This window comes from Staurois parvus, unplaced genomic scaffold (genome assembly GCF_062004578.1).
Source record: "Staurois parvus isolate SC_StPar_1 unplaced genomic scaffold, SC_StPar_1.0 ptg000031l, whole genome shotgun sequence".
NCBI lineage: Eukaryota > Metazoa > Chordata > Amphibia > Anura > Ranidae > Staurois > Staurois parvus.
The window spans coordinates 16,727,897-16,754,569 of record NW_028317827.1 but is presented as its reverse complement, the minus strand read 5'-3'; the positions used below and the strand labels follow the sequence as shown (position 1 = coordinate 16,754,569).

General features: G+C 43.2%; 1 protein-coding gene across 1 annotated transcript in view; it reads right to left on the bottom strand.

The window, feature by feature from the left end:
• Positions 1 to 26,673, bottom strand: part of CERS6 (ceramide synthase 6) — a 316,537-nt gene that overhangs the window by 179,030 nt on the left and 110,834 nt on the right. Inside the window, exons 2-3 of the mRNA XM_089660323.1 lie at positions 21,614 to 21,719; positions 19,264 to 19,394 (exon numbers count right to left, since the gene is read on the bottom strand). Of these exons, the coding sequence (XP_089516449.1) occupies positions 19,264 to 19,394; positions 21,614 to 21,719 (237 nt within the window). The remainder of the gene's footprint in view (positions 1 to 19,263; positions 19,395 to 21,613; positions 21,720 to 26,673) is intronic.

The following is a 26,673-nucleotide window of genomic DNA, read 5'->3' as shown; positions in this document are numbered from 1 at the left end:
ACTTCTGCTATAGGGCGGTTGGGAAGCTGTTAAATTCAAAATACTAAAACAACACACAAAGCCATTCACAACTCTGCCCCGAAGTATATCACTAACCTTGTTTCTGAATATCACCTAAACTATCCTCTTCGATCACACAAGACCTCCTACTCTCAAGCTCTTTTTTCTCCTCCTCCCATGTTTGTCTCCAGGACATTTCCAGAACCTCTCCAATTATCTGGAACCCTCTACCTCAGTCCAGTGGTGTTTTTAGTTTTTGTGCTGCCCTAGGCAGCACAAAAATTGGGGCCCCCCACATAGAGAGCCCTACATTGACCAAGAACACCCCTGCCCCCAACCAAGACAGCCTTCCATTACCACTGCCCCCCATACACCAGCCACCATCCCTCAGGCGAGAGAGAGATGGTCACCTTCACAGCTCCGGACATCCCCAGGAACGAAAGTCGGGCTGTGCATACAACGTCATGAAACCCGCAGCTTCCTTTGGAACCCACCAGGTCCCCATGCCGCGTGTCTTTGCATCCGTCCCTTCTTCCGAGAGGCTGTGCTGCCCCCCCTGAGAAATGCCACCCTAGGCAAATGTCTTGTTTGCCTTGTGGTAAATACACCCCTGCCTCAGTCTGTCTAACGATTCCTTACTCTGGCAACCATTAGGCGATCCTTGAAAACTCATCTCTTCAGGGAAGCCTATCCTTCCTCCAACTAATTAACTTTTAATTCTTCCATCAGCACATCCCCTCTCAGTTATTACCCTTTGTACCACTTGCCCCACTCTATAAGATTGTAAGCTCTTATGAGCAGGGTCCTCTTAACCCTCCTATATTTTATTGTATTGCAACTGTGTGGTCTCCCTTTATATTACAAAGCATGGTGCAAACTGTTGGCGCTCAATAAATTCTGTAAAATAATAATAATAACAATGAAGGCCAGCTCTGATCTGGCGTACTAAGGCTCAGAATGCTTTGAATGGGCATTGACTGTGATGGGAAGTTGTCATGAATGTGACAGCTTCCTGCACAGTACTGTACCCCCGGTCCTATTCAGCTGTTGGCCCGGGAGATTCCATGGCAGAAAGCTCAATGTAAACAAAGGGTCCAGAGGTACTCTTCCACGGAGAGGTGATCTTTCCATCTCCTGCAATCTTTATTTTTTTTAGAATGGCTAATTTAATGGAACTGATGTGTTGCATCCATGAGCCAAGTATTTGGCTCACAGAATGTGGTGTGGCGGGCCCAATTGAGTTAAATGGGAAAGTTTGGCATGGGATGCCAACTATCAACTCAATGTAACAGATGTGATGCAGCCATAAGCCAGGCATTTGGCTCACAGTTGTGGTGCGGCCCAGTTGAGTTGAATGGGCAAGTTTGACATGTGATGCCAACTGTCAACTCATCAAGCCATGTTAAATTTGCATGTCCACAGGACCCTGTGGCTGTATGGTAGCTTTTAGAAGGGCAGTCAAGGGGAAGTAACTTCCTGTTTTTTTCATCATGGCTGCAGCAAGTTTACTGTGGCTTATTGAGTTGACAGACAGCACCACCTGTCAAAAGTTAACTAAGCTCACTGCAACCACAAGCCACAAATTCAACATTCGGCAAAGAAAAAAAGCTAAGAAATAAAAAAAGGAGGCAACAGGATCACCTCCTTATTGACTGGAAGCCAATGCTTAGCCACCTTCTGAAAAGTGATCAACCGTAGATTGCTTGGCAAAGCCCAATATGTGTTTTGGAGCCTGGAGGTTTTGTGTGGAATAAAGCATCCAAACCTGGGTCCACATTTTGCCAGTAACCAGAACACTGATTGTGCAGGTGTGCATAGGGATTTTTTTATTTTAGGAAACAGTTGGCTTCTCCCTCATGAAGCAATTCCTGTGCTACCAAGGAGCAACAGGTGCACAGACGTATTGGGAATGTGTGTCTGAATACTGGCCTGTCTGGCATGAAAGACTGGTGACCTGACCAGACAGACTGAAGCATGTTGGCAATTGTAAGTCCCCTGTTACACTATAGAGGTATTCTGGACCTTCAGTGTATCCCCATACCCGCCTGCAAGGCCGTATTTTGTTGTTGATGTAACCTTGCTATTAACTTGACTAAGCTGTTAAGAAAAACTGTAGATTTCTGTAGGAATATAATAGCAGTGTTCATTGCTGTTCTTATAAGTTGGCAAGGCCATACTACAGAAAAAATAGCAATTCCATTTTTAGTGAAAACTTTTATTTAGGTGTTCTTTTTAGATACATTTTCATTTAAATGGCCTCCGTCTGCGCTTGAAAAGACATTTGACACTATTAAGCTGTGCAATGCATGTTCCTTTGAAAGTCAAAAAGGTTTATCCAGTTCTGATGCAAAGACACTTATCTTCAATTTTTAAGATCGTTGCTGGCTTACTGATGATAATATGAACTGAAGTGAATGTACCATGTCTCCACTTATCATACATCCTTGTGCTTCAATGACAGTCCTTCATTTACATATAATCTTCATTTTCAATATTCATACCATGTATTATGGAAGCAATCTGGAGTATGTGCATACCTTTTAAAACCTAATGCACACATTTATCAGCTCTGGGGTTCCTGCACTGATAACTATTATGAACACAATAGCTGCCTTAAAGTTTCGCTAACTAATAAAGTATGCGCTACACTCAACAAACCCTCCAAACCCTTTCCTATCTGAATACACTCACCTCCCCCCATTCCTACATGAAACCTCTAAAGCCCTTCCCTGGGCTGCTTTTAAAATGTCTGTCTAGACAAAATTAAAAATACGTCCTTTGCAAGCTTCCCATAACATATGCACCTAGACAGCTAAGGCTAACAGGACCACTCCAGAACTGTGTCTTCTCTCCACTATGAACACTCTGGGTTCCGACACAAAAGCCCATCTGTGTTCACAAATCACAATCCAAGGTACTAGTAATTACAAACTGGACATCAGTAATAACTCCTTCATACATCTTTATTTATCTAAAAAAATGGTATGGCCACATGCAAAGCATCCCCGCCCAGGTGTTGTCCCTCTCTAACGCATTTTATCCTAATAGGTGTAATCATAATGTAATCATAGCCTTACAATTAAACCTATTAGGGCGTAACGCATTAATGAGCGACAGTCCCTGAGAACGGACTGTTTGTATGTGGTCATGCTGTTGGACAGGTCAAAGAAGGTATATGAAGGGGTTGATAGCAGTGTGCAGTTCAGGATTACTATATGCACATACAGTTGTGTTCAAAATAATAGCAGTCAGACATCACTAACCTGATCAATCACTGTTTTTGGTAGAAATGATATTTCTACATGGCAAATAATTTACTAGCAGGTGTAGTAGAGTAATAGAAATCCAACAGACCCAACAGTCATGACATGCATGCTGCTGATTCTGTGTAATTAAATCACTAATTGAAAGGGGCCTGTTCAAAATAATAGCAGTGTGGAGTTCTATTAGTGAGGTCATTCATTCTTTGAAAAACAGGTGGCAATTATTGCCCTTATTTAAGGAAGGAAGGCAGCAAATGTTGTACATGCTGGTTACAGTGCATTTCTCTCTGAAATTCTGAGGAAAATGGGTCGTTCCAGACATTGTTCAGAAGAACAGCCTACCTTGATTAAAAAGTTGATTGGAGAGGGGAAAACATATAAAGAAGTGCAGAAAATGATAGGCTGCTCAGCTAAAATGATCGCAAATGCTTTAAAATGGCAACCAAAACCTGAAAGACGTGGAAGAAAGCGAAAAACTACTATTCGAATGGATAGAAGAATAGCCAAAATGGCAAGGACTCAGCCAACAATCAGCTCCAGGAAGATCAAAGAAGGTCTAAAGTTACCTGTGAATACTGTTACAATTAGAAGACGCCTATGTGAAGCCAAGCTAGCTGCAAGAAGTCCCCGCAAAGTCCCACTGTTGAAAAAAAGACATCTGCTGAAGAGGTTACAATTTGCCAAAGAGCACATTTGTCACGTACCTGATGGGAGATTGAATTGACGAGGTTGGCCTCATTTGTGTCACTAGCCCTGACCCCGCTGAGGTTGGAACAGTGGGCATCTAGGGAAAAGGAGGACAAGAGCGTCAGAGGTTGTTGATTGCGGCTCTTGTAGGTGATGACCTTGGTAGGCAGGATATCCTCAGATTTGGGCACCGTAGCAGTAGACAGAGCAGGTTCTGCGGATTGCCTGATGTGCAGCAGAGCAAGGTAGGTAGCCAGGACACAGGACAGGAGCAGAGTCATAGGATAGCCAGGGTCATCAACAGTCAGGCAGCGTGGTACAGAATCAGGAGGAAAAGCCAAAGTCAGGAATAGAGCCGAAGTCAGGAACCAGGAGCAGGAGAGTAATCGGAGTCGGGTCAGGAACAAGCCGGGTCAGCACCAAAGGAATCACACAGGACAAGCAGGACACAGGGAGAGCTGAAGACCAGTCAGCACTGAATCAGCAAGGAAGTGCTCTTTAAATAGCCCGCCCAGCGCCGACAGGCGCGTCTCGGTCCTAGTGCCTGCCCGTTCCGTCATTGGTGACAGGCGCACCTGGGTCCTAGTGCCCGTCTGCCTGTATGCCTTGTCAGAATCCTGCGCATGCGCAGATTCATGCGCTGCGGTGATCTTCTTGTTCGCTGACAACATTGACTGGCCTAAAGAGAAATGGCGCAACATTTTGTGGACTGGTGAAAGTAAGATTGTTCTTATTGGGTCTAGTGGCCAGAGACAGTTTGTCGGACGACCCCCAAACACTGAATTCAAGCCACAGTACACTGTGAAGACAGTGAAGCATGGTTGCACAAGCATCATGATATGGGGATGTTTCTCATACGGTGTTGGGACTATTTATCGCATACCAGGGATCATGGATCAGTTTGAATACATCCGAATACTTGAATAGGTCATGCTACCTTATGCTGAAGAGGAAATGCCCTTGAAATGGATGTTCCAACAAGACAACGACCCCAAACACCCCAGTAAATGTGCAACATCTTGGTTCCAAACCAACGAGATTGACGTTATGGAGTGGCCAGCCCAATCCCCGGATCTTAATCCAATAGAAAACTTGTGGGGTGACATCAAAAATGCAGTTTCTGAGGCAAAACCAAGAAATAGAGAACTGTGGAAAGTAGTCCAATCATCCTGGGCTGGAATACCTGTTCACAGGTGCCAGAAGTTGATTCACTCCATGTAACACAGATGTACAGCAGTTCTCAGAAACAGTGCTTATACAACTAAATATTCATTAAGTGATTCAAAGGAAAGCAAAATCTTCAAACATTTTACAGTTTATATAGTGAATGTTTGAGTTTGTAAAGAAGAATACAAACACTGCTATTTTTTTGAACAGTCTAATATTCACTTTTTTTCAATTTTTTTAGAGGAACAACACAAATTTGATCTATTTTTCTTCATGTTTTGATTTGGAATAGAATGTGTAGTGTTCCCAATGCATTTGTGTGTATGGAAATAAAAGCTGTTAGAAGGATTTTGAGCTTTATTCACTTTTTTCAACACACTGCTATTATTTTGAACACAACTGTATGTAGACATTATGTTCATTTTCATATTCTTTTTAATAAACAATTAGCTGGTGATCCTGCCCTTTCCCTCAATTCTAACTTGATTCCCTGTCCAGGGCCAACAATGCTATTTGGCCACTCTGCAAGTGGTTGATAACCCCTCAGCACCTGGAAGCAGAACCACTATGAGGTTCTGGTCACTGGTAAAGTGCTTCCTCCATTGCGCATGCTCATCAATTGAGTACTAAGCTACGGCAATGCTAAACCCACACAATCACTTTCCTTTCTGATTTTTCCTTCTTCCAGTGTGCATGCCTTGTAATCCAATCCTGAGTTCCGGCACCGCTCAGTCAATTCAACCCAGGGGCAGACTGACCATTCCGGCACTCGGGCATTGCCCCTGGTACCATTCATAGGCTTTTTTGGGTGTGGTTTGAGTGTGGGTGAGGACACAGGGGCCCCATGATCCCCTATTGCCTGGGGGCCCCATGAGTTGTCAGTCCACCCCTGGTTCAACCACTTCACTTTCTGACATCATTGCTCTGGAGGAAGATCTGCCCACTGTTCTCCAGAGAAAGGACATATATGAAGACTTTGCAGACACATGACCACAAATAAACAAGAAAATTTTAACATAAAAGACATAAGGAACTTCTTAGAGGTAACATTAGAGCTGTTGGAAATGTTTTGACTTTCTATCTACTTTGCTCGTTTAGCTAAGGGGAAAGGGGATAAGTACAAATACTTACGTTATACCTTGCTCCCGTGGTAACCAGTGCTCTCCTCCACTAGCCGATGCCCACGGAATGTGGGCATACCCCTGCTGTTCTTGCATATAATGCAGCACTTCACTGTACATGAAGAGGTCAAAGAACTGTGACTGAAAGGGCCCAATGAAGCACCTTCAGAAGACTGGTCACATGGAGGAGGAAAGCCTATAGCAGCAAGGAATACGTGTTTCAATTAATTCCTTCCCCCCAGTCAAACAAGCATAGAACCCATGTAGTGTGGGTGGGGGACAGATCAAACTACAGGAGTAAATTTAATGGCAAAGTGGGGCTTTGATCCTTAACTTGTGCTTTAACATTTCCCCCCTGCTTTTAACACTGAAACAATATGTTACCCCAACATTTCATATTCCTAATATGTGCCTCCTATTGCATGTACTTGTAGGAAAAAGTACCCTGTTCCCTTTGTAGCCCCCTCACCCCCTGTCCCGCACAGCCATTTACTGGGAAAACCAGCGTGTGGCTGTTTCTCCTTCCCCAGCTCTCTGAGCTCCTCATGCAACTGAAAACAGAGGGTATGTGATGACTTATAATATAAGGGAAAAAATGTATGTATACATACTGTATATATATTTTTATATGTATACACAAACAGTTTGCCTTTAATTTCTATTTTAAACTGAATGGGTTGTTTAACAAGATGAGGGTTCACATATACTTTAAAATGTAGGTATGCCCAGAGTGGGGGTCAGCAACCAGTAGATCGTGATCTATCAGTAGATCTTGGCCAGGTGACTTGCACATTACGGTCTGGGCTTGCTGACCCACCATCCCAGAACATTAGAGTGCAATGCAGAAGGACTGTTTGCAAAGTTGAAGCTGTAGTAGTAGAGCCGCATAAGCCGATGTCTCCTCTGTAGTGCTGGATCCTAAGCCCTGTCATGGTTGGTGGGTGTAGCACCTGCCAAGCATGTCCCATTCAAGTGAATGAGGCCGCTCTGCAAGTGCCCTGCAACCTTGTGCAGTACAGTAAACAAGGGGTTAAACAGGCAGTGGTGTGTTGCCTTCTCACACCCTACTTTAACCCCTTGGACCCCACAGAAGCATGCAGTTGGGGGTCACTTTCAGATTGGCCCCATTTACCACAACCTGACTTTACATGGGAACGTGCCCTAGAGTGCCGCTACCAAATGCAACTAAGGGCTGATTCACAAGTGCAGCAAGCACTGCTGCTTCTCTGAAAAGCGATTCAAGTGTGTTTGAAAGGTGGTCAGAAGGCCATATGTTGTCTCCTCACCACCTGATTTAAACCCATGATTGCCATGCAATGCACACAATTAGAGGTTTAAATCTGGTGTGAGGAGATAACACTATGCCCGGAGATCTTTGACTTCTCCCATTCAGGTAGATCTTCACCTTTTTAAGGTTGCATACCGCTGGCCCAGAGTATCATCAACATCATTAAGTGCACTATTTCAAATGCAAGCAATGTAAGGCTAGGTACATTTATGCGGGTATTTTTTGTGTGTTTTTCATGCATTTTTGCGCTACATGTATAAGGCAGCCCATACATTTCCCTACATGCGACCAACGTGCCAAAGTAGCTAGTGTACATTTTCGGGCGTTGAGCTTTGCGTGTTTTTTTTAACCGCACATTTTAACGCGTTTGAAAAATGCACGTCTGCTTGCCGTATTTGGGGTGCCATTAACAATGAATGGCATTGCAAGTGTGACACATTTTCTGTGTGTTTCATGAGCTTTTGCATGTTCACAAAATGCTGAATGTGAATGCAGCTTAAATATTTGACCCGGATAGTTCATCTGCTGACAAGAAGCATGCTGATAAGAAGATAAAGCACGGAGTGTCACCGAGATAAGCTCATTACTGTGCTGCTTCTTTTCTCACTTCCCAGTCACAAGCTGGGGCTGGCAAAGGATGCCTTGGGCTCAGAGTATGAGGGTTGAATGATGCTGGCCATCAGAATAGGGCACATCTACTGGCAGGAAAAAGGTACTCTCTGAATAGAAAGTGAATATTATACCAACAGCTGTTTTTTTTGTTTTAATTTTTAATGGGCTATTTAATTTTTTCTATTTTTTTTTTTCTGGATGGAGTTCTACTTTAACTGAATCTCACAGCCTTGACCCACTGTACTTCTTACATCCTGCCGATTAAAACTTTCCTTCTGCTGGCTGCACCAGAGCACTGGTTCCTCATAGACCTCTAAAGGAACATCTTCCCAACGTGACCCCTAAAAAGGTCTATGGGAATCAACTGTGCAAATGTGGACAGCACAAAACACTGCAGTGAGCCGTAGGATGGAGGTTAGTATGCATATTAACATTTAGAGATAATAAAACTTGGGGTAGTTGATCTAGGGAATATTTGATTGCCTTCTGGGGGATCAGGAAGGAAGGAATCCCCCCCACACACTGAAGCGAATTGGACCATGGGGGTTTTCCTGTCTTCCTCTGGATCAGCTGTGGGTATAGGATTGTGTATGTGGGGGTTTGCTATTAGTTTATTTTTTCTGTTGGTTGAACTAGATGGATTATTATTATTATTATTATTATTATTATTATACAGGATTTATAGTGCCAACAGTTTGCTCAGCACTTTACAATATAAAGGGAGACAATACAGCAACGATACAGCTCAATACAAGAGGGTTAGAAGGGCCCTGCTCTTTGAAGCTTACAATCTAACAGGGAGGGGCTGGTGATACAAAAGGTAAAGGCAAATAGACTGTGCACTCTGTAAGTGCAGTTGCTCCAGAGATTAGTAAAGAGGTGAAGCTCTGCTGACTTCATCATCCAATCATGTGCAAGCCAAAATGCTGTTTTTTCTTTTCCTTGCATGTGATTGGGTATTTTTTAAAGTGAAGCTTTACCTCATTTACTAAGCTCTAGAGCAACGGCACTTGCAAAGTACACAGTGTATTTGTCTTTAGTAAATCAACCCCATAATTTACTTCTGTATGGAGTCCTAACAGAAGTTATTTATGCATGCTTATGTCACATTATTGCACACAGTATATCAGCCCCATTGAGTCAGAGTTGTTGGCAGTGGAAGGATAGGTCAAGTCTTTATTGGTTTGATTTTCTCACATGAAAAAAAAATTAAAAAGGTGATAGCATTTTTAATAGGAATTAAAAATGACAGGTCCTATGAAATAATTTATACTATCTACATGTGCAAATAAATATTTCTAATCACATAAAATATATGATCATCTTACAGATCATCTACTAACGCCTCTTAAATTATTGCATCTAATGACTGGAGTCTACAATAATGTTATGTTAAGGAAAATCAGTGGAAACTTTAAAGTCTCCAGTTAGCAATACTCCAATGGTACCATCTGAGCTGGCAGTACAGCCTAATAAATACAGAACATTATATCAATGGTGTGTCATGTTATTTAATTAACAATGTACTCCATCACACCAAATATGCTATAAAACTGGACATGCCATCTGCTTTTAATAATATGGTTCTATCTGATGCTCAGAACCAATTACTAATTTCACATTATATATGAATGAATGCTTCTGTGCATTGGCAACCATATGCAGCAACTTTTATCATTTAATTAAACTAAACTGGGCCAGGCCCAAAATGAGACAGAAGGAATTCGTTTTTTATATAATGTAAGTTCACCTTTATAACATTTGATTGCTGTACGAAGGCAAGACTGCAACTTGTGCAGCTGCCATGGGGTCCCGGAGGCCCACTCCAGATCTAAAAAGTGATTGTAAAATGTATGGCTCTGGAGTTCACAATTACACATTGATTCAACTGCTCAAAGAGCTTCTATGTAGGGCCTTTGGTGGAAAAGGCTGAGTCTCTGAGAAGTCCTGCCTGCATCTTAGCAAGACTGCCTGGATAGGACTTGTAATCCTGTATGTTACATCCAACCTTAAGTAACTCTAGAATCAGAAAAATATAAATACCGAATAATACTGTATATGGAATTATATATGGTATTAAAATGCTAAAATTTAAAGTGATATTAAAGCAGAACTTTACCCTAACCTCCTAAAAAACATTTTCCACCTGCCTACATGTAGCAGTGTTCTGCTCAGGAAGGAAACACACCCACCCAGTGGATCTTAGTGCTTTCCCGCTGAGATCCCCTTCTGTAGCCATCACTCGGGCCCTGCACTGCCATCTTGTTCCAGGATGTCATCGGAAGGCACAGGCACTCCTTCCAATGACAGGCTGCTAGGCCTGTCCCCTCCTGTTCCAGTGAATGTATATCCTGGCACCTCTTGGGATAGCCATGTGACATATCCTGAGAGGCACTAGGGTACGCTGACATAATTCGCCTAGGCAAAAGACAGAAGATGGGCTGTGAAAGATCAGATTTTGATAAAAAGGTAAACAATGAAAAGAAGGAGCATGAATAAAAAACATGGATAGCTGTGCACAGGGGCGGACTGACCATATGGGGCCCCCGGGCAATAGGGGATCATGGGGCCCCTGTGTCCTTGCCCAAACTCAAAAAAGCCTATAAAAGAGGTACCAGGGGCATCTCATGGGGCCCCCTACTGACCCCGGGCCCTCGGGCAGTGCCCAAGTTTCCAAATGGTCAGTCCTCCCCCTGGCTGTGCAGCAGATGGGGAAGGGGGAATGGGGGGCAGGATGTAGAGGAGGAAACTTGTCAGAAAGGCTTCCACTTTAAACTCAAAAGCAAAAATGTATTATATTGCAGCTTACCAATTCTTAGATGTGATGGCTACACTAGTTTTCTTTTGTAACCTTTTTTTTAAATTTTAATTTCACCTGGTGATCTGGCTAGTAAGTCTGTTGTTTTTTTCTAAAGAACAAGCTCTCCTGCAGATGTAGCAGTTACAGGGATGAGACAAACCATTTAATACTGACATGGGTGCTTACTGTCCAAAAGTGCCCCCTGTGCTCCTTCATCCAGAGTGGGGGAGCTCTAAAACAGGAGGTGTGTTATTGGCCAGATCACCAGGTGAAAACAGAGGGAAGAAAGCCTAAACAAAGAAAACTGATGCAGCTATCACTCCTAAGGAATGGTAAACTACAATGTATTACATTTTGGGTTTTGGGTTTAGTACCTATTTAACAGACAAGCAAAGCCATTTTAAGAAATAGTATGAATCTATATAAAAAGTATAAGTGCATGGGGGTTGTTTTTTTATTTCCTGTATTCTAAGTAGTAGAAGTATTGAGCAGTGGAAAGGGTTTATTTCTATATTTCACTTATAAATACAGCACCTACATATTCTGAAGAGCTTTAATGAGCATATGTAACCATCATCATGGGTAACATGTAACATCTGTCCCCACCCCAGAACTTCTATTCTAATGTCCTGCATATATACAGTACATACGAACATACAGACTTTGTATAAGCACTCTCTTCCGTGTGAATCTGAAACCGTAACCCTAGATCTGCAAGACAAGTGTACTAACCACCTAGCCACATTTACAATCTGTGCCCTGCCCAGAAATTATTTCTGAAGCAAGCTGCCTGCTGTAAGGTTGCCAATGTACCCTCATAGGAGATGTATCCTTTTCTCCAATACATCTTCTTGTCCTATTCCCCCATTTATCTTAACTTAAATCCCTAAATAATTAAATCTTCAGCTGTGAAGCCAGTGCAACAATCCTCTATTAATGGCTGATAATATGTATATTATATGTTTCTATCTTTATTCTTAAAATTATGAGCCAGCGATTAATTGAATCCTGATCCAGCCCTGTTGTTACGTGTAGTTCAGAATAACAATGTTTTTAACCCTGGGACACCAGATCTTAATTAAAGTAGAATTCCGGGCTCTTCCTAGGTATGCTTATACCTGCTCCCACTCTCCTTCTAAATCCTATTCTAACTAACCTGTGAAGGAAGATGCTTATACTTACCTATTCTCAGGATACTCCGGTCCAGAGGAGGGACATCTGACAAAAGCTGCAATGCCTGTGCGTTAACGTCACCCATAGGTTTACTATGGGGCATCTGTTGTCGGCTGTCCCACCTTTTTGCTAAATCTGGCCACTAGGAGCTGATAACAAGACAGTCCTGAGAATGTGTATGTATAAACATATTCCTTCTACAGGGTAGTTTTAAAGGGATTAAAAGGGGGTGGGAGCAGGTTTAAAGTGATTGTACAGCCTTACATATACCCAGTGAAGTGACTGGCCTCAGGTGATACACACAGATTAAACAAATCCTCCTACATAAATTGTACCTGTCTATCTGCAGTCTTCCTCTCTCTACATCTGTTCAAAGTCCTGAGTTTATAAAGCTTGTCTTAGAGTTCAGAAAACAAGGGGACAACATTACACACTGTAGAGCTCCATGAGAAAAGTTCAGAGAGCTGATTGGCGGGAAGAGACACACACCCTCCACACAGCTCATAGAAACATAGCTGAGGCTGTCAATCTGCTGGAAGTCCCTCCTCTGTCACCAGGGCAGTCATCAGAAATTTTAGGGCCTCTTACACAGCTTTAGGTTTGGGCCTCCCTGGGCCTGACCACCAACATTTCCCAGGGCCCTCTCACTGCCCATCATAGGTCCTTCTCCTCCTCCAGTCCCATCTCCCCCATACCATGTCTTCTTCTTACTCCATCCCATGTCCTCTTCCTTCTCTAGTCCCATCTTCTCCCTCCCATGTCCTCCTCCTCCAGTCCCATCTCCTCCATCCTATGTCCTCCCCTTACTTCATCCCATTTCCTCTTCCTCCTCCAGTCCCATCTCCTCTATCCCATGTCCTCCTCTTACTCCAGCCCATTTCCTCCACCTCCAGTCCCATCTCATCCATCCCATGTCTTCCTCCTACTCCTCCATCCCCATCTCCTCCATCCCATGTCCTCCTTTTACTCCAGCCCATATCCTCCTCCTCCAGTCCCATCTCATCCATCCCATGTCCTCCTGTTACTCCATCCCATTTCCTCCTCCTCCAGTCCCATCTCCTCCATCCCATGTGCTCCTCCTACTCCTCCATCCCCATCTCCTCCATCCCATGTCCTCCTCCTCTTCTAGTCCCATCTCCTCTATACCATGTTAATCTTACACCCCCTCATCAACATCCCAAACTTTACCCTTACACCCCCAATCTATCCCCACTTTACTCTTACATCCCCCCCAATCTATCCCCACTTTACTCTTACCCCCCACCCCACCTTTACCCTCACATCTCACCAGTCTATCTGCCCTATTACCCTTACATCCCCCCACCCCAGTCTATAACCCCTCTCAGCCATCATTCTTCCTCTGTGTATTCCCTGGTGTAGTTCCTCCTCTATATATACACAAAGCTTTGACTGACTTCTATAAACATTTTCTCTGAACACTTGACACTCTCCAATGACTGCCCCACTTCCCCCCTGTCACATGGAATCCCCATCCAGGTACCTTCAGGCTGACAGCAGGTAGCTCCTTCTGTGTTCCCAAGTCCACCAATCAGTGGGCGAGTCTCTCCGTCATGTGACCCCATTTTTGGACAAGGAGGTGCGAGGGATGAGAGTGAGACCGGCAGCTACTGCAGAACCTTATTGCCTTATTGTCTTTTTTCCCCCTGCCCACCCAGGGCAGTCTGCCCCTGCTCAGTACATCTGGGCCCCTCAGGATGCCCGAGCCTTCTACATATGTATGGGCTCTCCCCCTCCCCCAATAACTGTCCTTTTTTCTCCTGGTGTCAGGAAACTTGCCAGACGTACACAGAGAATTACAATACCGCTCTCTGGGTGATCTCTGGGTGATCACCCAGAGACAGGATGAAATTAGGTGGGCGGAATCAGTGAAGCAATTTCCTGACATGTGCAATTCGGATGTTTGGTGAGAAAACTCCATGTTCTAGGTGTATTTCATTATACCATTGTGATTGCATAGGTAGCAGAAGAAATAGTTTTTCTTTTCATCACACGGGGTATGCTATGACTGCTAATCCCTTTATTTGAGCTTGATTCACATTGGAACCAGCAAAGTGAGATCTTTTAAAGGGTATCGCATGTGGAAGTGGCTGCAAAGAACCGGAGGCTGATATGAAGGATAATCACCTAACCGATGTATGACCTACAGTATTTCTTTTAGGTTTCAAATTAAGGTGAGCAAGTATTGCACTTAGATATGGATTTTTGCAGCACTGGGATTTGGATCACTTATACAAGCATGTTTATGTTGCATTTGGAGGATTGATCACATTGTATGGACACTTGCAAATTAATTAGTATATGGCATCACAGATCACAGTATACTACATAGAATAGACTTATAGTTTTTATATGTTGTATGACTATCACAATTGGATGCAAGCATTTGTGCACTAATGTTATGTTAATTTTGAGATTAGCATTCTCTGCATATTTGATTTATTGATCTTTAAAGGACCATTTTTTTCTATGTATCACATATGTCATACCAGCGTCCGGCATTTTAGAGTCTCAACCGATCAATTTTCAGATATACAGTATATCCCATAGTTTGCAGGCTCTATAACATTCACACGGACTAAATAACATACATAGTTTGCGGTTATTTTTACCCCCAAAATGTAGCAGAAAACATTTTGGCCTAAATTTATGCAAGATTATTTATTTGCAAAATTTTAAAGGGAATTTTTTTTTTCAAAATGTTCAGGTTTTTTTCATTTATACTGCAAAAAATAAAAAACCCAGTGGTGATTAAATACCACCAATAGAAAGCTCCATCTGTCTCAAAAAAATGATAAAAATTTCAGTGTTGCGTGACTGAGTAATTGTCATTCAAAGTGCTGAAAACTGAAAATTGGCCTGGACTAGAAGGGGGTGAAAGTGTCCAGTCTTGAAGTGGTTAAACTTTAGGGTAGTGATTTACAAAAGTGTTCCAGTCCAAAAATGATTAAAAAAAACCCTGCACCAACCAGGTGTAGTAACGCCACGAGTTTCGGCAACTCCAGCAGTGTACGGAGCACTCTCCCCCTGGTGACATCTGAGGAGTGGATGGTTCTCCCACCTTGCCCTGGCCACCAGAACGTGGGGTTTTTATTGCATTTCCAATAAAGGTACACCTCTGTGTGAGGTTAATACCATCCTTTCTCACAGCGCTGTTTGTTCTTCGGATTTATGGACTCACTACACTAGTGTTTATACAGCAGCAGTGATTCGGATTCTGACGCTCTTACCAGATGGTTATTTTTGCGCTTGATCTCTTGACGTATTTGTAGTAACTTTTATGTATGTTTAAAGTGCCACAAAATGATATCCTTATTTTTCAAAAATAATACAAAAAAATAATTGTCCACTGCCTAATGGTCCTGTAATCTATTTTTCATGAAATAATTTCTTACTCTGTTTTCTGCTTTCTTGTAACATCCTCTGTGAGTTCCCAAACCTTTCTTTTTTCCTCCTCACTTACTTTTGTTTGCAACAAACAGCACACGTTAGCTGCAGTCATTCGCAATCCTCTATCTGCACTATAGACTATAGCTCATAGTCTAGAGTCCATAGTTCCTAGTCCATCTCAGGAATGGGAAAGAGAGGGTGGCTACGCTTTTACCCAAAGTGAGACCATTGAGAATGATTGTTCCCACCCTCCAACAGGAAGCTGGAGCACAGCAAAACATCTCTGCAGATAGCTCTTGGCTTTATTAGTGTTTCCAGCAAGATATCCCAAACACTGGGGCTCCTGTGATCAGGGGCGGACTGACAACTCATGGGGCCCCCGGGCAATAGGGGATCATGGGGCCCCTGTGTCCTTGCCCAAACTCAAAAAAGCCTATGAAAAAGGTACCAGGGGCATCTCATGGGGCCCCCTACTGACCCCGGGCCCTCGGGCACTGCCCGAGTTTCCAAATGGTCAGTCCGCCCCTGCCTCTGATGTAACATTTATCTAAGAATCTCAGTTCTGCCTCTTGACACATAATGGAGCTCTTTGTGACTTGTTGTGCTGTCTACGCCTGCACTATTTCACATCCTTTCTCGGGGCGTATTTATCACGAAGGTTTGCCTTGAATGGCATTTTTCAGGGGGGTGGCACTGTTCCCCGGCAGAAGTGACACATGTGGGCAGTGCACACAGGAGCCGTTATGTTTGCAGCAGTCTCCACTACATGGGATCCGCGAGAGGCTGCTGGAGGGTGTCCTACTCTCGTTCCCGGATCACTGTCAGATGTAACGCAATGATGTGGATGGGATTTTCCTTCTCCTGGCTTCTAATTTGCTATTGCCAGCTAGAATGATCTAATAGAAAACTACTGTACTGGATATGAGACCTCCCTCCACTGAGCAAAATAAGCCAACCCCTCCCCTCTTTTATATGGCCATGCCCCTGAGATCTCTGAGCGGTTCAGGGCGGCCCTCCTCTCCCTCTGCAAGCTCCTTCTCCTGGCTGGTGATTGGCAGATGTTGCCGCCGAATCTGCAGGGCACGCACCACCAGGCAGGAGCTGGTAGAGAGGAGGAGCTGAGCAAGGAACCTACACTGATCAGTGGGTACTGGGAGCGGCTGGAACTCGGCTTGGCATTGTCTATGCAGGGATCCGGGGAGAGCAGAGGGTGCTGACTGTGGATGGGGGAAGGAGATGCTGGCTGGGGTCTGGGGATGGGGATGGTGTGTCGGGTGTAGGGATCAGTGCTGGGAATGAGAGATCTGGGATTATTGTGTGCTCAATATTTGCAACCCTCAATGCAAGGGTTGCAAACACTTGACCCCTCTCATTTTTACTGCACATCTACTGACTGCCATTGTTATAGCAGGCATTGTACTTGCAATGAAAGAAAGAATTGTCAATCTACTAAAAGAATCAGGTGCATGATTAGTTCATATCCGGGATTTCTGACAGTTTTGTGTGTGTCTGCAGCACCTCCACCTCCAAATCTGGGTAGCCAGCTACAATAGTAGTTTTGAAAAGTTCTGCAAGAGAGTTATCATTGAACCTTAACATTCGCTTTTAATGTACAGAAAAGAGGTGGGGCTCTAATAGGAAAAGGTGGAGACTAAAGAGGAAGGGGTGGAGTTTACAGCTGAAGGGGTGGATCTTAAACAGGAATGGGTGGGGAAATTTAGATGGGGGGTGCCCGATTTTAGTTTTGCCTAGGGCAGCACAAGACCAAAATACCCCACTGTCCTTTCTGCCATACAATTCTGACCTACCTTCAAGATTCTACTATTTGTCCGTGCTTCTCTGCCTCTGTTACAATTCAACTGGATAACCACTATGCTTGCCTCTCAACGCACCTATTACTTCCATGCACATCAACTATCACCACTGGGTCAAGGCTGGAGAAAGAGGGAGGCAGAAACCTTCTGTGGGCTCTGAAAGCTGGACATCACCTAGACATCTCCATCTTTGTGGATTCCAAATGACTGACTGGTGGCACAAAATAGCCACACTACCAAGAAACAATTATATATACTGTAACAAATTACAAAATACTTATAACAGGTATTCAGAGGCTATACAGCACAAGTGGACTAAAATAAACTGTTTACAATTGCATGAAGCTCTACCACTAAAGCAATATTAAACCCAAAAGCAAACTTTTATCATATTGCAGCTTACCAATGCTTAGATGTGATGACTCCAGTTTTCTTTTTAGGACTTTCTTTCTTTTATTTTCACCTGTTGACCTGCACAGTAAGTCTGTGGTTTTTCAAAAGAACAAGCTGCAGATCCTCCTACATAACGTGCACCTTTTTATCTGCAGCCTTCTCTTCTCTACAGACTTCTAATGCATACATTTTATGAAACATTAAACCTGCACCACAACCTCAAAGCAAAAAAATTAAATGAAAAAAAATTAATATATGTGCCAAGCTGCCACCACACCAACAATGTGTAAATACAGTTATAACCCAAAATAGCTGTGATAGTAAATATCAAACTTTCCACACTTCTTATGCTAATCAGAACAAAAATAGTATCACACATAATCAAAAATAAAATAAGAAAAGTGAAAATATACATTAAATATACTGTATAAATCAAAGATATTAGAAGTGTCCATAAAGTCATGCAGTGCTCTGTGTTCCTAAGTACACTGCCAATGATCCACAGGTTCTTCTGTGCAGACAAATCACCTTTATCACAAACAACTCACCGGATCACCATGACCCTCTAACATGATGTGGGTCAGGCAGTGCTTTTCCCCGTCAAGTGAGGGGGGGGGTCCTGGACCAGTAGCTCTGTCTTCTCAAAAATAATCCTCTTGCAAGCTCAGATGTAACCAAAAAGAAGAAAAGCTTGCATGGTGTAAAATCCTCAATTTATTAAACCTTTCTTTTAAAACACATAAATGCTCACTCACATTAAAATATGCACAACCTTGCACCAGGAATAATGCGCTTAATTGCATAAAGCATCAGCTCCGCTGCTACTGCTGGTCTGCAGCGCAAGCCTCATTTCTCATACAGGTATACCTCTCCTTTTGGAACACCACAGCGGGATGACGTCACTTTCTTTTGGGTGGGTCAACAGGAAATTACATCATCCTGCTGTTTTGTTTCAAAAGGAGAGTTAGCAGGGAAAGTGGAAAAGTGCTGCATAGCCCACATCACGTTGGAGGGTCATGGTGATCTGACACGATTTGGATACAGCTGCAATTTCTGTGCTGGGGGAAAAAACCTGCTAGAATCATATGACAATAGGACAGATAAGAGATTTGAAAGAGTTTCCATTGAAGTCTATGGACCTCAGAATCGCACTGCATCGCATCAAAGAAACACCGGACCCTTTCCCACAGTTGGACTGCATCTGCGCTGCATTGATGTAAACAGGCTCCATAGGAACCAAAGATATTTCCCTTGTCATATGATTCAGTGTGATCCGTTTCACATCTGAAATCGCATCAGTGTGAACCAGGGCTTAATAGACTCATTCCCCTCCATACACTTTCAAAGGGAAACATGCACAGCTGAAGCTGCCAATCACCTGTCAGAAATGAGTCATACTGAGGAATGAGACAGCAGACAGAAATCACGATTGGTTCTTTGAACTGAGGCAAATACAGAGATGGATATGCTTTGTTCATTTTTCATGTCAGAGGTTTACAGCCACTTTAACCACAAGTAAAAAAAAACATCCACTCACATGCTCTCGCAGAAACGTGTTAATGTACTTGGTTTTTCCTGATTCCTTCTCTGCCTAAACCATCTCTGGATACTGCGCACATCCCAGTCCAGTTGTTTTGAAAGGCCTTCCAGTCTCTTTTCATCTGGATGCTGCAATAAAAGCACAGAATATTTAAATCAACCATCTATCATCTGTACGTTTCTAACCTATCTGATGGCCTTTTCTTTTCCTAGTTATGGTGGCCAAAGGGTGCCTGTGGAGCCATGCAGATTTTTATAGACATCTAACTTTTTAATCCAACCTGACAAACTAGCAGGTATCACAAAAGTAACATCTAATTTCAGTGTCTACATATCTGCATTATTTCGTAAGGCTGTGCAAATAGCAAAACTAATGTTCAAAAGGCTTTAATAATGATTCACTGATATCAGATGATAATCCCAATGCCTCAAAATCATGAGGTATGCACTAGAATAAAAGGTGTTGCAAATAATACATCAAAATGTTACTTTTAAGGAAATGAATATGTGAGGACTTTATGACCACACTTGATATATTTATTATGAAGTCTCAAATCCACCTTAACAAAGAGACCATGGCTGTTGGACCAGTGGTCCTCAAACTGCAGCCCATGAGCTAGATGTGGGCCTTCACAAAGAGCAATGATGGAGCACTATTTGGTCCATTGACATTAACAATGGGGCACTATTCTTCCCACTGACACCAATGATGGGGCACTATTCCTCCCATTGATACCAATGATGGGGCACTATACCTGCCACTGACTCCAACAATTGGGCATTATTCCTGTCACTTGCATCAACAATCAGACTGCTTTTACTAACCCCAGGCACAAGGTCATTTTTACCCTCACAGCTCACCAACTTCAGGACACTTTTTACTCCCTCTGACCACCAAGCATGAGGCTTTCCCAACTCCCAATGACTACTTACACCAAACAGCCATAACTTTATGACCACTCACAAAATATTGAGTTGAACCCCCTTTTGCTACCAAAACAGCCCTGACCCATTAAGGCATTTGCACCATTAGACCGTTGAAGGTATGCTGTGGTATCTGGCACTAAGCCATTGGTAGCAGATTCTTTAAATCCTGTACATTGTGAAGTGGGGCCTCCATGGATCGGACTTGTTTTTGCAGCAAATCCCACAGAGGCTCAATTGGATTGAGATCTGGAGAATCTGGAAGCCAAGTCAAAACCTCAACCCATCGTTGTGCTCCTCCATGTTGAACCATATTTGCACTGTGGCAGGGTATATTATCCTGCTGAAAGAAGCCACTGCCATCAGGGTATACTGGTTCCATGAAGAAGTGTTCTTGGTCAGCAACAATGTTTAGGTAGGTGTTACATGTTAAGTAACAGTCACATGAATGGCAGAACATTGTCTAAATGCATCACACTGCCTCCACCGCCTTGCCTTCTTCCCATACTGCATCCTGGTGCCATCTCTTCTCCAAATAAGCAACATGCATGCACCTGCCCATTCACATGATGTAAAAGAAAATGTGATTCATCAAATCAGGTCAACTTCTTCTATTGCTCCATGCTCTAGTTCTGATGCTTACCTGCTCATTGTAGGTGCTTTTGGCTGTGACTCAGCATGGGCACCCTGACTGCTTTGTGTGCCTTATGCACAACAAACTGTAATAGCCCACATCAACTTCATGGACAACATGTTTACTTGCTGCCTAACATCTCCTGCCGGCTTTTCAGAAGCCTTTGTAACAAAAAAAAACAATGCTATTAGCTTAACCTGTCAGTGGTCACAAAGTTAAGGCTGATTAGTGCATATGGTACATTTTCTACTTCTACTGGCCGCAGTTCACCCCCTTAGGATCTGAAGTACAGCGAACTGGCTCTTTGTTTAGAAAATTTGAGGCCCCCTGCATTAGACACTGAAATCATATTTTGCTTCAAAAATAAAATATGGTTGGACACCTACCTGTATATTCACTAATCCCACGCATAAAGCATTTACAACACAAAATGCAGTTTCCCATAGAAGACCAACAGACTCTATATCTAGTGAGATAAAAGTATAACTAAAGGCATCATATTTTTTTTCTAGTTTTGGATAGAGTGGAGAGGGATTAGAACCCCTGTAAAGTTTTTATTGCTGACTGTGCCCATTAAGAAGACTGACCCTCTCTATTTGTCCTGTTTACCATTATCTTTGAAACTGAAAGAAAAGAAACCCCCAAATTTTGGGTTGTCCCAAAAGTAATAGAGAGGAAATCTTCCAAAGGGAGCAATAGTTATGGTGACCTGGACATGGGAATTCCAGTTGATGGTAGCTCTGCTTTATTTGTTAAACAAAAGTTTTGGGGTTTTTTTGCAGCACGGTACCTTTGTAATTGCAGTGAAGACTTTTTCCAGTATTGCGTTGTGCTGGGCCTTTTGTGGTCCATTGGCTTGTATGTTCAGAGCCAAGGCACATGGTTTAGCAATGAACCTAAAATAACAACAAAGACAAATAAATAAAGTTAATATAAAAAGCATTTCTATCCCAGTAATCTTTGCCAATAAATTCGAGACAACTCAAAAAGTCCTCAAGAAAACCCCAGTCTTGAATAAGGTGTACCAAACTGCACGTTTTATTGAACAGTGTCAGCTCCTTGGTAGTGTTTCACAATTTATGTGTTTTGCTTGGAAATCACACTGTATCAAAAATTGATGCTTTTTGAACAGCCTGTCAAAGACATCATTAACAGAAATACATTTTTACTTTCTGTTTAACTTTTTCTTGTTAAATAAAAAGAACACATGGAATAAAGACTTCCAACACATAGTCCATTTGAACAGATTGTAGTGTTCACTCCTTTCAGGAACTCCACATAGAGTTCATTTCAAAGAACTAAATGCAATTTTTAAACATTTTTTATAGAGTAAGAGAGTTATAATTCAACCGGTATTTTTTTCCATCTTTGTCCCAATTGAAAGGTTTTCCTCTATTCCTGCTCTGGTGATGGTGATTCTCTTTCACTCTTGGTGATAATGGTCATCAGGACAAATAAACAAACATAGAGCAATGAAAACTTGACAGGTGTTCTAATACCACACTATCTACCCACTCTATCTACAGTAAACCTTAAACAAAGTTTTACCTTCAGTATAAGTGAGGCTGGCTATATGCTGATCAAATTTCAGCTGGTTTTTGATATATCAACAGAAATACAATTAGTAGGTGGCACTACCAGCACCCAGGTCAAAGCTGGTCATAACATGTGTGTATGACCAGCCTAAGGGTCCATTCACACCACAAAGTGTGTGTTAAGCAAACATAAATGCACCTCTGTTGACTTCAGGGCCATCTTAATACATAGGCACACCTGAGCAGTGCCCAGGTGCCCCAGGTGCATGGGGGTCCCATGATAATCTTGCATTACACCATACTTGCCAGCTGTCCTGGATTTGCCAGGATAGTCATGTTTTTTATAAGCTATTCCGGGATGGCTGTGTCCTGGGCAGCATTCCAGAATTTGGGCTGCAGAAAAAAAGTGCACGTTCTACTTTTTTTCACTGCAGGGCAGCACATCAGTGCAATACACTGGTGTGAACTACTCCTATAGAAATACATTGATTTTTAAATGTATATGCACTGGCATAAGTTGCACTTTGATGACAAAACACGTAGGGCGGGGTTTCCAGTGACGTCATATCCACTGTTTGAAACACAGGTTGAAAGCAAACTGGCATTCCTGGTTTCATTTTCTATTGGCATGTAATTTTAAGGTAAATGTAAGAGCAATACCACTTCACAATGGTTTTAAAATGACACTATATGCAGTTTTCCCCGCTCTCTCGATGGTTACATTAAGGATATCTAAGGGCATTGCAGCATCGCAGAGATATTAAAGGAGAAGGATCCAGTGGCCATCACTTAATGGGACCAGGGACCACCATTTGCTTTACACATGACACACCATTGGAAAAGTACTATTTGACTTCTTTATAGTTTAGAACTCAACATCTGGTGAATGGTGTATGTGTTTTCTTAATGGCATGGAAGAATGCATACATATTTGAACACACTGGATGATCACTTTATGGATTGATGAAAAAATATGATTCAATGGTTTACACACAAAAGTACTTTATTCTCGAGTTATATATTGAATTATGATAATGGTAGCTCTGTGTTCATCCTGAAAGACGTTTATCTGTGCACTGGCGTGTGTTGATCAACTGGTGTGTATGGACCTTAAGTCAACTATGATGTAACTAACCAATCAATTGAATTCTGTTACATCATCAGCTGCAACTGCTATCTACTGCTGTACAGAAACGGCCTACAGCCAGAGAGGCTTAACGTAAATGTGAACCCTCCCCATGTAAAACAACCCATTGAGGTTGAAAAATAAATGAAAGGCAAAACATATATATATATATATATATATATATATATATATATATATATAAATACTTTTTTTTCATTTTTTTTATAGGTTATCACATAGCCTCTTTTCTCAGCTGCATAAGGGGCTGGGAGAGGTGGAAGGACCCCAGAAGCCTGACCTGTAGGGCCTACCAGCCTGTCCCAAGGCAACCTCTGCACCTCACTCCCAGGCTGACTCATCCCAGACTTCTAGCAAGCCTCACTAAAAAAACCCAAATGCTATCCAGCTAAACATAGAGCCTAGAGGGCGCTACATGTGTCTATATATATATATATATATATATCTCATTATTATTATTATACAGGATTTATATAGCGCCAACAGTTTGTGCAGCGCTTTACAATATAAGGGAGACAGTACAATTACAATACTTTTCAGTACAGAAGGAATGTGAGGGCTCTGCTCATGGAGCTTACAATCTAAAGGAAGGGGGAGGTGATACAAAAGGTGATAGCTGCGGGAGATGATCTGGTGGAGGTGATTCAAGTACTGTTCTTAGGTGGAGGTGGGGTAGGCTTCCCTGAAGAAGTGAGTTTTCAAAGATCGCCTACAGGCAGACAGGGTGGGGGCTGACTGGATATGCTGTGGTAGGGAATTTCAGAGGATGGGAGAGGCTCTGGAGAAGTCCTGGATGCGAGCGTAGGAGGAGGTAATGAGGGAGCTAGAGAGGAAGATATCTTGGGAGGAGCGGAGTGGGCGATTTGGGCAGTATCTGCGGTTGAGGTTGGCGATGTAGCTAAGGGCAGTGCTGTGGATGGCTTTGCAAGCTGTGTTTAGTATTTTGAATTTTATACGTTGGGTTAGTGGAAACCAGTGAAGGGATTGGCAGAGAGGGGCAGCAGACGCTGATCGGCTGGTAAGGTGTATGAGTCTAGCAGCAGCATTCATAATAGACTGAAGGGGGGATAGACTGTGTAACGGTAGACCAGTGAGGAGGGAGTTGCAGTAATCAAGGCGGGCTATAACCAAGGCATGGATAGGTTGTTTTGTGGTGTCATTGGTCAGAAAGGGGCGCATTTTGGAAATGTTCCGGAGGTTGAGGCGGCAGGATTTAGCTAGTGATTGGATGTGGGGCCCAAAGGAGAGGTCAGAGTCTAGGATTACGCCTACCACCCTGGCATGAGGGGAAGGACCAATGGTTGTGTTGTTGATCTTAATGGTAAAGTCATGAGTGGGGGATCAGGGAGGAGGACATATTACAAGCTCAGTTTTGGAAAGATTGAATTTAAGGTAATGATCTGACATCCATGATGATATGTTGCTTAGTAGATTTGTGATACGTGAGGAGATTGAGGGGGTGAGCTCAGGAGCAGAGAGATAGATCTGGGTGTCATCAGCATAGAGGTAGTATTGGCAGCCATGGGAGGTTATCAGTTGGCCCAGGGAGGAGGTATAGAGAGAGAAAAGGAGGGGCCCAAGGACAGAACCTTGGGGTACCCCAACAGAAAGAGGAAGAGAAGCGGAGGAGGAGGAGTTTTATGTGACACTGAAAGTGCGCTAAGAAAGGTAAGAGGAAAACCAGAAGAGAGCAGGAGAAGGAGGCTGATGGAGTGAAGTTTACTGAGGAGGAGCAGGTGGTCGACTGTGTCAAAGGCAGCGGAAAGATCAAGGAGTATGAGTATGGAGTAATGGCCGTTGGTTTTAGCAGTTAGTAGGTCATTAGTGAGTTTTAGTAGGGCAGTTTCAGTGGAATGTTGTGGGCGGAAGCAAGACTGTCGGGGATCAAGAAGGTTGTTGTCGGTGAGGTAGCAATTCATACCGCTGTGAACAAGGCACTCGAGAAGCTTGGAGGCAAATGGGAGCAGGGAGATGGGTCTTAAGTTATTCAAACAGGTGGGGTCCAGCGAGGGTTTTTTGAGAATAAGGGTAATCAGTGCATGTTTGAGTGGGGAGGGAAAGGTGCCCATGGAGAGTGAGAGGTTGAAGATGTGGGTTAGAGTTTAGGATACAGCAGGAAGGAGGCTGCAACAGTCATGAGGGGACAGGATCCAGGGGACAGGATCCAGGGGACAGGTGGTGAAATGGGCCTTGGAAAGGAGTTCGGTAACTTGCTTGGTGGTAACAGGGTTGAAGAAGGAGAGTGTTGAGTGCTGGGCCTGGTATGTTGGTTAGAGGAGGAAGCTTGACACTGAAGATCTCATTACGAATTGTGTCGATCTTTTTTCTTGAAGTGACTGGCAATCTCCTGTGCAGTAAGTAAGTTGGTGGGTGGAGGCAGTGGGGGGTGGAGTAAGGAATTAGGGGAAGAGGAGAGTTGAGGATTGGATGAGAGGGTCTTGATGAGAGTGTTGTAGTAGGTTTGCTTAGCAGCGTGGAGGCTGGAGTTGTATTTGATAAGGCTCGCTCAAGAGTGCAGCTTTGTCTCTTGAGACTTCTGGTGTCATCTGTTTGCCAGGGTTGTGACAGGCGAGGCCTGGTTCTGCGTGTAGAAAGAGGAGAAAGAGCGTCCAGGGAGGATGATAGATAGTTGTAGGCAGATATGGCCAGCTCTGGGCAGGACAGGGGTGCAATTTTATCATAGAGGCACTCAGTAGCAGAGTGAAGAAGGTCAGGGCTTAGGTGGTGGAAGTTTCTACAGGTAACGGTTTGCTAGTTGGAGGCATGGGAGGTAGGAGGCAGGCAGAGTGTGAAGCTGATAAAGTTGTGATCAGAGAGAGGAAAAGGGGTGTTAAAGAGGTTACAGGGAGTGCATAGGTGGGTGAATATAAGGTCAAGGGTGTTGCCATTGGAGTGGGTGGTGGATTGTGACCATTGTGTTAGGTTAAAAGAGGAAGTTAGGTTGAGTAGTTGAAAGGTGGCAGAGGTGTGAACATTGACTGGGATGATGACAGGCACCTCAGAGGAAAGAGAAAGTACGGTAGCCATGCTGAAAGTCATCAGGAAGCATGAAACTGGTCCTGGGTGCCAGTAGATGACTGCGATCCTCAGACAAACAGGAGAAAAGAGACGAATACAGTGCACTTCAAAAGAGTGGAGGGACAGAGACGGAGGGGCAAGAAGAACCTGGAA